This window comes from Carettochelys insculpta, chromosome 1 (assembly GCF_033958435.1).
Source record: "Carettochelys insculpta isolate YL-2023 chromosome 1, ASM3395843v1, whole genome shotgun sequence".
In the NCBI taxonomy this organism is placed as follows: Eukaryota; Metazoa; Chordata; order Testudines; family Carettochelyidae; genus Carettochelys; species Carettochelys insculpta.
This window is the reverse complement of record NC_134137.1, coordinates 64,329,818-64,342,982: the sequence shown is the minus strand read 5'-3', so window position 1 is coordinate 64,342,982 and position 13,165 is coordinate 64,329,818. Positions and strand designations below refer to the sequence as shown.

Genomic DNA, 13,165 nt, shown 5'->3' with positions numbered 1-13,165 from the left:
ACCCCTGAACCCCATCCATCACAGCAGCATCTCCCGGGGACGGGGATGGGGAACCTGCAGCACAGGGCTGGGGGGACAAAGGCCATGGCTCGGGGCCCACACTAACGCCTGTCTCCATTCTTCTTCCCCTCCTCCTCTCCTGTGTCCCACACCTGCACCATCAGAAGGACCGGAAGAGAGCGCCGGCGAGGCATCAGTTGTCCCGGAGAGCCCTCCGGGGCCATCGCTCCAGGCTAGCCCCTCGGCCGAGGACCGACCGGCCCCACGGCGGGCTAGACGGCGGACCCCGCGCCACCAACAGCCGACGGCGACAGACCCCCAGCTGCTGGCCATCCACTGACGGCAGCTGGAGGTCGCGGAGCAGCACCTGCAGCTGCAGGAGCGGGTGCTGGCCTGGCGCCAAGAGGCATGGGGGGCCTACATGGAGACTTTCAACCGCCTGGTGGACTACCTGGCCCCCCCATGCCGCGCCGGCCGCCACAGTGCCCGCCGTGCCTGCTCCACCAGCTGCACCACCAGCTGCTCCGCCCGTCGCCGTCCCGTCCGCCATCGCCCCGCCACCCAGCGCCGAGGGCCGGAGCGCCGAGGGACCCCTGGAGCCAGCTGAGACTCGCCGGGCATATCTTCCGGTCCGGCCCGCCCCCAGCCAGCCCAGGACAGGGCTGCGGCCGCGGCGGGGCTCCCGGCCGCCCACACCCAGTGCCGGACTGTAGGGGCGAGGGGCCCGGGACGTGGCCCCCCCCGTATATAGTTTCAACTTATTTGTTTGTGCCCCCCATTTGCCCCGTCCCCCCCATGTAAATAGTTCTCCCCTTTATCCTCCCTGGTTTTCTTTTTATTAATGAGGACACTTGTTTGTTACGATTGTTTTATTTGTACATATGACTTTGTTTCCACATGTTGTATATAGTTTGTTCTAGTTTTATATATTTACAGTTAAAAAAAAAAGTTCTCAAAGAAAAAGAAGTTTAAGTTCAGCCACAAGTGCGTGCTGTCATTTGTCCAGGAAAAGTGGGAGGGGGGTGCGGTTGGGTGCTCCATGGTGTGGGCGTTGGGGCAGGAGTGTGGTGGAGGAAGGGGCGGGCAGTGGGGGGCCTGGGCAGAGTTCACCCCACGGCCTCTTCATCGAAGTGGGCCCGCAGGGCCTCCCGGACCCGGGTCCCTTCGGGGTCCACCTGCCGACTGGGGGCAGCAGGTGGCTGGACGTCGGCCCTGCCGGCCTCCACAGCCCAGCCCTGGAAAAAGGTCTCCCCCTTGCTCTCCACCAAATTGTGCAGGGCGCAGCAGGCACCCACAATCAGGGGGGTGTTGTTGGGGCCCGCATCCAGGCGGGTCAGGAGAGATCTCCAGCGTCTCTTTAGGCGGCCAAATGAGCGCTCCACCACCTGGCGCGTGTGGTTCAGGCGCTCGTTGAAGCGCTCCTGGCTAGCGGAGAGATGGCCCGTGTACGGGTGCATGAGCCACGGCCGGAGGGGGTACGCCGCATCTGCGATGACGCAGAAGGGCATGGTGGTGTCCCCCAGAGGGATCTCCCGCTGGGGGATGTAGGTCCCCGCCTCCAGCCGGCGGCACAGGCCCGAGTTCCAGAAAACCCGGGCGTCGTGGGTGCTGCCAGGCCAGCCCACATAAATGTCCTGGAAACGTCCCCGGCTGTCCCCCAAGGCCTGGAGGACGACAGAATGGTAGCCCTTGCGATTCAGGTATCGTCCTCCACTGTGATGCGGGGTGCGGATGGGGATGTGAGTCCCATCCAGAGCCCCGAAGCAGTTGGGGAAGCCCAGGGTGGCAAAGGCCGTGATGGTGGCATCTGGGTCCCCCAGCCTCACGAGCCTGTGCAGGAGCATGGCGTTGATGGCACGCACAACCTGCAGAGAAAGCACATGGGACAGCACCAATGAGGGGTGAGCAGGGTGTGCGTGGCCCTGCCCTGCCCTGCCCTCCTCTGCCCGGGCCCCCCTCCCCTCCCCTGCCCGGCCCTCCCCCCGTGGGTTCTCTTACCTCCATGAGGACAGCCCTGACGGTGGCCTTGCCGACACCAAACTGCTGCCCCATGGATTGGTAGCTGTTGGGAGTGGCCAGCTTCCAGACAGCGATGCCGACCCGTTTCTCCACGCTGAGGGCATGCCGCATGGCGGTGTCCTGGTGCCTGAGTGCGGGGGTGAGCCACTGGCACAGCTCCATAAATGTCTGCCGGCTCATCCTGAAGTTCCTGAGCCAGCGGTCATCGTCCCACTCCCCAAGCACCAGCCGCTCCCACCAGTCGGTGCTGGTGGGGTAGCTCCACAGCCGCTGGCGTGTGGGGCGGGGGCGGGGTGCTGCAGGGTTGGGGGTTGAGCCCTGCTGCCCTGGGGGCAGCTCCTCCTCCAGGGTAGCAAGGAGGTGCTCAGCTGCCTCCCGCATGGCATGGAGCAGGGCAAGCCCTGCTCCTGGCGGGAGGGCTGGGTGGACCTCTGGCTGCTGCTGCTGCTGCTGCTGGGGGGTCCATGACTGCGGCGCCCGGGGTCTGTGTGCCTATGGCTCCTCAGACCGCGTGCTGTGCAGGCTGAGTGTGTCTGGGAGGGGCCCTTTAAGGGAGCGGCTAGCTGTTGCCCCGGAAGCGCTAGTCTGCCCTGTGACCCTGTCTGCAGCTGTGCCTGGCATCCCTATTTCGATGTCTGCTACTTTGGCGTGTAGACGTTCCCTCGCAGCGCCTATTTCGATGTTGGGCTGCGCAATGTCAAAGTTGAACATCAATGTTGCCAGCCCTGGAGGACGTGTAGACGTTATTCATCGAAATAGACTATTTTGATGTCGCTACATCAAAATAAGCTATTTCGATGTAGGCTTCATGTGTAGACGTAGCCTACAGGTTACAACTGAACAGGAGCTGAATCAGGGCCTCACCTCAGGAAAGGAGAATAGCTCCTCCCAACTCTGCCACCCAACAGGCAGTTCCAGGTGTCTGGGGTTGAACCTGAAGCCGAACTTTCAGACAAATGAGCGGCTGTCTCTGGAGCAGCATTGCCCAGTGAGCAGCACAGGAACTTTCTGAGCAGTAAAAAGCACAGAGATGAATTTAAAAAAGAACTGCCTTTTGTTAAGGGCAAACTTAAAACTACATAGGCAAAAAAATTATTCCCATTCAGCTGACTGTGTGGAACTCGGACACACAAGCCCATAAGCGAGATACTAAAAGCCCCTCAGGGAGTAAAACACAAATGCCAGTGCTCCCCTAAAAGAAAACACCGCTAATAGTTAGCAACAGGGAAATGATAGATCTCTTGTGTGTTTTACTCTCAATTTGCCTACCACCGGGACATGATCACTATAGCAATTAGCACCTGGCATTGTTTTAGCTGACAGAGAATTTCTAAACCTTTTATTTATAAGAACAAAATCCATTTGGTTCTTCACGTTCTCTCCTGGACTTTTCCACGACCATAGTCTCCTTGGATGTTGCTTGAACCATGTGTTTCCAATGATCAAATCATGAAGTCTAGCCCATCTGACCAGTCTTTCACTGCTCTAATTTCTTGAACCTAGACCATGAGATCCTATGTCTTCTGTTCGTTCACAACCACCCTTAGCATTAAAGTCTCCTTGAACAGTTAGAACTTCACTCGATTTACATTAAGCTTTGGCTGGTTTGAGTTCTTCATAAAATCTATGTCTTCCTCAGTGCTGTCTGCAGCTGGAACACAGACCTGGATTATATTCACATCGAAGGGCTTGCTTTCAAGTTTAATCAACAAGACCCTATCAGATACTGTGCAATAACCCAATAGCAGAAAGTGAAAAAGATCTTCAGGAACTGGTTAACGTTGTCAATAAAGAAAGCGAGCTGAAGGGACTCAAGCTGAACATCTCAAAGACAGAAGTAATGCCTATTATGAAGACAAAGGTACTGCCAATATGTGAGGTAGTAGCAAATGAAACAGTTCTTCGTAAGTGACTAAATTCAAGTACTTAGGATCCTACGTATCCGATGGTAGGTGTTTAACTGAAGCGAAATGCAGAATCGCTCAAGCGAAAGCAGCGTTTCAGAAAATGAGAAGCATTCTCACGAACAGATCTTTATCATTGGAGGTTAGGAAAAGACTGCTGCGATGTGATGTAGAACCAGTCTTCATGTATGGATGCGAATCATGGACTACCAGTAAACAAGTTGAGAAGTAGGTCGAAGCCCCAGAAATGTGTTTTTTAAGAAGGATGTTGTGCATCTCATGAACGACCAAAAGAACGAGTGAGTATATCTTAAATGAAGCCAACTGCAAAAGAACACTGTTAAATAGAATAAGAACAAGGCAGGCAAAATTTATAGGCCACATAATTAGAAAGTCTGCACTTGAAAATTTAGTGACAACAGGAAAGTATAATGCAAAGTGAGGACGAGGTAGACAACGTGGGAAAATATTGGATAGTATCACTTCATGGCTGCATTGCCACAGTACTGTGGAGATGCGCCAGAGTACTCGTAATAGACAGGGGTGGAGGGCCATGATCGCCTACGCTAATCAGCATGGCATAAATGCATGAATGAACTTGTGTGTTACACAGCCAAGGGAGTCAACATATTCAAGCTTTCCAAGTTACAGCAGGCTTGGATATTTTAACAAATGTCAAGGGCTACCCCCAAGGCAGTGCATACCTGTCCACTCTCAGACTTCAGCCCCTAGCTGGTGGAAGTCCATCGTGTTCACCCCATACCCAACAGCTGCGTTGCCAACTGAGGTGACATGATGAATTCCAGAGTGAGTGCCAATAAAATAAGTAATTCGGTGTTTGGGGAGACGGTTGCTACCTGTGCCTCTATTTGCCCTGCCCCTGCCTTTTCCCTCATCATCATGAGCTAAGTTCCCTGTAAGCTGTGTGACTGCACAGCTTTCCTACCACACAGGTGCTCAAGAAATCTGCCCAGAGACCTGCTACAGCTGTGGGATCGTGACATTTCCAGCTCCACCTGAGAGCCTAGACCCCCTAGCCAGAGCCTTCACACCCTTGCAACCCAACCCTTTGCCTCAGGCCTGAACCCACTCCCATATTCAGAACTTTTTGAACCCAACCCTACCACATGAATTTTGCAAAGTGCACCAATATGAAGGTGATGTATCAGACATCTCCATATCGGAACACATAACAAAAGTCATTCCACTCAGGGGTGAGAAAAATTAGTGTGAATGCTGCTCACGAGTAATGACTGCTGAGAGGCACATTGTCTAGTTCCCCCCCACAGTAGTTTTACCCTTCAGTGGATGAAGCAATGCCCACTAAATCCTCAATGCTGACCCTAGACAAACTTTATCAGATACAACAATTTATGTGGTCTCCACATGCATGGAGTTGAAAAGTCACCCTTTAGAAATCAAGCAACATTCTGAGTGATTAATCCAGCTGTAATGCTGACAGACCCAGTCTGTGGGCACCAGGGATTGAAGCTGTAGTCAGAGGGGCTGAAGCCATGTGCTCTACCACATGTGCTAAAGGCCCAGGGGCTCTCAGCCAGTGCTATAGAGCAGAGACTTCACTCACCCTAGTTTGCGGTCTCAGTGCCTCTGAGTACTACACAGTGATTAATCCACTAGGGTGTTCCCTTATTTTTACTAATAACTTGCATGTACAGAGTAATTAATATTCTAAAGCACTACAAAATCTATGGGCTCAAATTGGTTTTTGTTGCAATGCACCAGAACGCTCACTGAATAGGCCTGCACTGCAATAAAAGACCCCTGCCACTGACTTGGGCTCTGGCTGCATGGCTTTAAAACTGAAGTGTAGGTGTTCAGGGTCAGACCAGACCATGAGTTGTTGCTCACACGCCAACTTTTCTTCTTGCAGAGGGTGGTGTTCAACCCCCTTCTACACTCCAGGCCTTGTCTCCACCCCTTTCCCCAAACCCTCACCCCAGCTCTCCACTGCCTCCTCCCATCCATGTAACACAGACCTGTGAGAGACTCAAGTTTTTCACTGTCTTAAAACATCCAGTTCTCGATTATCTAAATTTGTATCTCTTCCCCGTATCCCAAATTTATCTAAAGTAAAATTAAGTTTTATCCAATCTGCATTTGGGATGGTTTTCTAGCCAGAACTGTCTAAAAGTAAAATGCTGACCACTTCTCAAAACCCAGGGTTTTATTTGTAAAGTTTTCTGTTTATTAAGCTTGATGTCATACGTAACTACAGCATCAACACCAGCTCTGAATGAAGTAAATTACTCTATCTTGATCAACCTGGACGCAACCAAAGTATAAAATAGCACTAACATGAAGCCCTCTGCTTCAGTCTTGCTCAACCTTTTCACACTTGGAACCTATTTGTAAAACTAACCAGCCTCTTGCAACCCAGCAAGTAGTTTTATTGCAAAAACATCTGGCTTACTAAATATTTCTTACGTGAGTGTGTCAGTTATGTATAATGGGTAATAAATACGAAGTATACCATGCATTCCTGTTTTGTCCAGCTGCTTGGGCACAACTCTCCAGTCTGGGAGTTGCTACTTCTGAGGTGCATCAGCACTCAACGTTGAACCTTCAGAAGGGCTAGCCAGACCAAATTTGTGAGGGTGGCATTGCAACCTGGTGCCTGGAGTCACAGAACTACTCATGTAAATTCAGCCATGTCCAACCCCCATTTTCATGATGGAGGAGCAGCTGGGCTAAACCTGAGTTGTAAGCAATGACAAAAGTCACGATGGAACAGGGAATTCAGCCCAGCCAGCCAGCCCCACGCAGCAGGGTTAGCGTGGGGTGGACTTCACAGCCTACAACTCCAGGGGTAGCCCCCTTCATGGTCTCCCACCCTCCCCAGAGACAGGACTTGTTCAAACCCTCTCTCCTGACCATTGGATACATTCTATTAGCCACCATGAGCCATGGGTTGGGAAACCCTACTCTAGTGAGCCTTCTAGAGCTTCACAAGTTATTTTCTAGGGTCACATTGTCCTAGCCATTTTCAAAGACAATGGAATTCATGGGGAATTGTGCATAAAAGTGAATAAGATGTTATGGCCTCTAACAAAGAGGGTAATATGTGGTGGCAAAGAACACAATTATTTATGTTTGGGCTCAAGCACAGTCTGTAATTTGAAATCCAATTTATAATCCAAACGGAAAGGATTCAATTCACCAGTTTTCTTCAGTTAGCTTAATTCAAAGCACTTTGACAGGTCAATGCCATCAGGGCAGTAACATGATATATAACTAGATATCTTAATAATAGAATTTAGTAATGCTGAAGTAGAATACTCTGTTCTAATACTGGATTGCTACTGCTTAGCCTTTGTTGACAGTTTTATCAATTAATATTATGGACCAAAGGTTTTTAAAGTCTTGCCGGGCACAGGCACCTACATAGACTGCTCTATCATTTTACTGAATTGCCATTCCTGTATCCCAGTCTTAAAATATGACTTGTTTCCACGGAAACCAATGGAATTCGTACCAGAGGGCTGTAGACAGTTCTACTGATTTTTTTTAAAATTATGTCAAGATCACTTACTTTTCATAATAAAGCTACATGTACAGTATAGCTGTGTCTACGTTACAGCTCCTTTCAAAAGGACAGTTTTCGAAACTTAACGGAGCGCTGAAGGTTCAACCTGCCCTTTTGAATGGCCCCCACCGCCCTTTCGAAAGAGAGCATCCACCTGTCACAGGGCACTCTTGGAAAGTACAGGGGCAGGATCTCATGGTGAACTAGACCTTCCCGGGCCGCTGCCTGCTGTCCCTTTAAAGAGCCCCCACCCAAAGCCTTGGCCTGCACACGCTGAGGGCCAGCTACCTGTCTCCAGGCATGCAGACCAAGAGTGAGTGAAGGAGGCACCCCAGGCCCTGAACAGCTCCACCCTCCCCTCCCCATTGAGGCTGTGGCCAGTGCACTGTCTGCAGTCTTGTCTGCCGTGCACCAGCAGCTCCAGGTGGCCACCCTAGTAGCCACCCTCCTGGAGGCCATCCTCAGGGCACGCTGTCTCCACCTGGTCCCCTGGTTCATGCGCCGCTAATGGGGCTTGTGGGAAGGGCGAGGGGCTGGCTGAGGCATTGCAGGTGCCGGCAAAATGGAGAACAAGCATCATCTCCCTGCTGCCTGCATATTCTCAGTTTTCTGCCTGAAGTTTGTGGGAGCCTGAATCTCTAAACACAGCCGGACACTGGAGCCATAGAGCTCCACTTCCGCTGAGAGTGGCGCCACCACCTGCCAGCTGATTGCTGCCATGGAGGACTCCCTGTTTCAAAACAGCGATCCGCAGAGTGTCTACACTTGCTCTCTTTCAAAATAATCTTTTGAAGTGGGCTGATCTTCCCACCATGGGAACGAAGGACCAAGTACAGCCCTGTTCATTAGATGTTACTTTCAAAAGATCACAGGGTGTGTGTAGACACTCCATGGGTTATTTTGAAAGAAGACATTCTTCTGACCTCAATTTTGAATGTACTTGCTAATGTCGACGTGGCCTATATGTGACGTTTCTGAATTTTAACTCCATTTTTAAGATGCTTTTGCCACCCTTACTTATGTTGAGCAGGAGTTTATTTAATGAGCAAGCACATTTAATTCAGAGCAGCTGGTGTTTTTTTATGTTTTGCAAAGTGATGTTCAAGGTGATTAAGCATGGCACAATTTGTCCTATAGATTATCCATCTATTTCTAGACAAGTTTTTCTCACCATGTCTTTGATCAGCACTACTACAATGGGTTTCCAGTATCATTTGGACATGCCTGTGATGACTACAAATTTGTATAATGTCTGTATTGTATTTTAAGTGTGTTAAGATAATCAAATTAAAGATCATGTATCTAGGATAAAGGATGCTGGGCATAGCTAAAAATTGGTATTGCATCCTAGAAAGCTATGAAGCTAGTCAGGGTTTACGGGTCACAGTGGACAAACAGCTAAAATAATCTCTCGAGGAAATGACTGTAGTGAAAAGGATTTGGGTCTATGAAGAGGGAGAAGGGAAGTAATTTAACCTCTGTATACGGCATTGGTCAGATTGATGCTGCAATACAGTGTCCATCTCTGACGTCACATTTTGAAAGGATATTGGAAAAGGTTCAAATAAGAGCCACAAAAAAGATTCAAGCACTAGGAAAAAATACCCCACAATGACAGCCTTAAGAGGCTCAGTCTGGTTAGCTGATCAAAAAGAAGATGACTTGATTATAGTGCATAATTACCTTTACTAGGTGAAAGAGATTAATTAAAAATTGCTGTGCTTCAAAAGGCCTCAGGAGAATTGGTGATCAGATATAACATCATTTGATCATAGGATTACTCATGTTAGATCAGAAGTGAGTAGACTTCTGAAGTTGTCAGGCAGGACTGTGATGATGCATAATAGAACCAACAAGATGGCTTCATAAGATAGCTCAGGTTACAGGTGACTCTGGAGAAAATCTGGAAAGTGCTGAAGGAAATGATGTCCATGTGATCTTCTCAGAGATCCTTCCTGTGCCACAAATAAAGGAAGACAGAAGGCACAAAATTCTCAAGGTAGGTAAGTGATGCAAGGGAAAGAGGGTTTTGTTTGTGTGGCATATTAGGCCATCTTCTATGGGGAGAGAGAGCTGTACTGTTTGGGTGGCCTCCACCTTAACAGAAGGAAAATCAATATCTTAGGAGACAAGGGGACTAAACCCATCAGACAGACATTCAACGTGCAACAAAAGGGGAAGGGGAAAAGGTGAACACAATCATTTAGCGCAATATCAAAGAATAAAATTAAACAAGACATGAAAAAGCATGAAGATTATGTAATCTATAGCTATATATATCTATATATATAGATAGATAGTGTGACAAAGTCCCTTGTCAGCCCCTGTGGGTCCTTGCGCTTCCTGGCAGTTTTCTCTGTTGTGCCTCAGAGACTCACGGAGACCCCTTGTCTGCCCAGGCCTTTCCAGAGGCAGGAGTCTCCACTTAGCGAGCCATCCTCATCATAGGCAAGTCCCAACTGGGGAGGACATGGCCAGTCCCCTTGCAGGCCTACACCTGTTCCAATGTAGTAACCCTCTGGGGAAGGGTGGAGGGAGTCCAGGCCCACCCTCTACCCTGGACTCTGGCCCAGGGACCCTGCCAGGTCAACAGGCTGCTGGTGGGGCCTTCACCCCTGGCCCAATGTGACAACCTCACCCAGGGCCACTTCACCCACCACTTCCCTGTGCTACCTTCCTGCTCCTGCTCCTCAGTGCGCCTTCCAAAACCTCCCCGCTCTTGCAACCAGCTAGGGGGAACCTTTTATAAGGAGTGTAGGGCCTCAGCCGTCCAACGACTACTGACTAGAGTCAGCTGTGGCTACTAGTTAATGAGGCCCCCATCTGTCTGCCTTAATTGGGAAACAGGAAAGCATTCCCCCACCAGCCAGTATACCTGCCTTCTTGTAGGATTCTGTAGCCCCCAGGCAGTAGTCTGTCACATATCATCCCCACTGCTCAACACCAGGGGGTTAGGCAACTTGGGACGTCATACAGTGCATCCTAGAAAGTCCATCTGCATTCCCGTTCAGTTTACCTGTCCTGTGTTGCACCTTAAATTGAAAGGGCTGTAAGGCTATGAACCACCGGGTCACTCTGGTGTTCTTCTCTTTGTTCCGTTGCATCCATTGCAGTGAAGCATGGTCTGTAATTCAGACAAACTGATGCCCGAGTAGGTAGTATCGTAGGGCCTCCATAGCCCACTTGACCGTGAGACACTCTCTTTCGACCACTGCATATTTTCTCTCCCTGGGGAGCAATTTCCTACTAAGATATAGGATTGGGTGTTCCTCTCCTTCTGATACTTGGGACAGGACAGCTCCTACGCCCACATCTGACGCATCTGTTTGTAAGATGAACTCCTGGGTGAAGTCGGGGGCTACCAGCACTGGCTTGCTACAGAGGGCCGTCCTTAGGTCTTCAAATGCAGCCTCAGCTGCTTCAGACCTTTTTACCGTATCAGGGCCTCGAGCTTTTATCAGATCCGTCAGGGGGCTGGCTCGCATTGCAAAGTGAGGAATGAATCGTCGGTAGTACCCCACTACCCCCAGGAAAGCCCAAACCTGCTTTTTCCATTTAGGCCGAGGCCACTGCTGTATGGCCTCTAGCTTATCTGACTGGGGCTTCACTACCCCCTTCCCTACCACATACCCCAGGTCCTTGGCTCGGTGAACCCCACAGCACACTTGGCCAGATTTGCTGTGAGGCCAGTGCGCCGAAATGTGTCTAGGACGGCTTCTACCCTTCCCAGGTGAGATTCCCAGTCTGGGGTGTGTATGACTACATCATCTAGGTAGGCAGCTGCATATCTGGTGTGGGGCCGCAAGAGCTTGTCCATTCGGTGCTGGAAGGTGGCTGGCGCCCCGTGGAGACCGAAAGAGAGGCCCGTGTATTGGAATAACCCCTCAGGTGTAGCGAATGCTGTCTTCTCCTTGGCGTCTTCAGCCAGTGGGATCTGCCAGTAGCCTTTTGTTAGATCCAGTGTGGTCAGGTACCGAGCAGTGCCCAGGCGGTCGACCAACTCATCAATACGCGGTATAAGGTAAGCATCAAATTGTGAGATGTGACTCAGCCGCCGAAAGTCGTTACAGAAGTGTGTAGTGCCATCAGGTTTTGGTACTAATACTATGGGCTGGACCACCGACTGTGACACTCTTCTATTGTACCCATTTCCAGCATCTTGCATACCTCCGCCTTCCATACCTCTTCTGTTTTGGCCGCTGGAACCCGGTACAGTCTCATCGTCACACGGGCCCCAGGATTTGTAATTATATGACGTACAGCTTCTGATGTTTGACCAGGCTTCTCGGCGAACACATCCTGGTTTCGAGCGATCATGTCTAGGGCTTCTCTTCTCTGGGTTGGCATTAATTCAGGACCTATTTTTACCGGTCCTGCAGGTTCCTCCAGAGGGTGGTTCCCTTCTTCCCTTCGGGCCACCAGCAGACAGGCCTCTCTCTCTTGCCAGGGCTTCAAGAGGTTGATGTGACAGACCTGCTCTAACTTCCGCCGCCCCAGTTGGTGTATCTTATAGTTTACTTCTCTGACTGGCTCAACCACCTCATAAGGTCCCTGCCACTGGGCCAGCAGCTTACTTTCAGCAGTGGAGACCAACACCATAACCCAGTCTCTGGGCTGAAACCATCGAACCCTGACCTGGCAGTAGTAATAGGCCCTTTGGGCCCCCTGAACCTCCTCCAGGTGGCTCCTCACAATCGGAGTAACCCCAGCTGTGCGGTCCTTCATTTGCATCACATAGTCCACTATGTTCTTTCCCCTGCTGGGCTCTTCCTCCCAGCTTTCCTTTGTGATATCTAGTATGCCCCGGGAGTGGTGCCCATATAGCAGCTCAAAGGGGGAGAACCCAGTGGACAATGGGGTACTTCACAAACAGCAAACATGAGGTAAGGCAATAACATGTTCCAGTCCTTCCCATCTTTACTGACCACAGCTGCATCTACACGTGCCGGCTACTTCGAAGTAGCCGCACCAACTTCAAAATAGCGTCCGCCACGTCTACACGTGGCGAGCACTATTTCAAAGTTGACATCGACGTAAGGCAACGAGACGTCGAAGTCTCTATCCTCATGAGGAGATGGGAATAGCGCCCTACTTCGACGTTGAACATTGAAGTAGGGCATGTGTAGCTGATCCGTGTCCCACAACATCGAAAGAGCGGCGTCTGCCATGGCGGCCATCAGCTGAGGGATTGAGAGACGCTCTCTCCAGCCCCTGAGCTCCATGGTCGCCGTGTGCAGCGGCCCCTTAAAGCTCCCTGCCCCCTGCCTTCCTGTCCAGGAAGCTGAGAGAGTGTGCAGGCGGCAGCCCAGCCACGCGGCCAGCCTGCATGCCTCCCTGCAGCCCAGAGACACCCCCCCCCACTGTGATGGCCGCCTGCCAGCCCCCCCAAGCGCCCCCAGGGCACCCCCCCCCCCAAGGGGAGCCAGGGCTCCCAGACAGGCAGCCAGCTGGGGAAGAGGCAGCGGGGCCCCTCCTGGATGGAGGCCGAGATCTGGGACCTGCTGGTGCTCTGAAGCGAGGAGGAGGTGCTCCAGGTAATGGGGAGCAAGAGGCAGAACATGGATGTGTTCGCTCGGCTGGCCGAGGGTCTGGCCGCTCGGGGTCACCCTGCCCGCACTCCTGACCACGTCAGGAGTAAGGTCAAGGAGCTGCGGCAGGGTTACGCCTGGGCCCGGGATGAGGCCAGCCGATCCGGGGC

At 51.2% G+C, this 13,165-nt stretch overlaps 1 protein-coding gene across 1 annotated transcript in view; it reads right to left on the bottom strand.

Moving 5' to 3' along the window:
• Nucleotides 1–11,632, bottom strand: part of RUBCNL (rubicon like autophagy enhancer) — an 81,218-nt gene extending 69,586 nt beyond the window's left edge. Inside the window, exon 1 of the mRNA XM_074984390.1 lies at nt 11,098–11,632. Coding sequence (XP_074840491.1) covers nt 11,098–11,632 — 535 coding nt within the window. The remainder of the gene's footprint in view (nt 1–11,097) is intronic.
• Nucleotides 11,633–13,165: the final 1,533 nt, after the last annotated feature.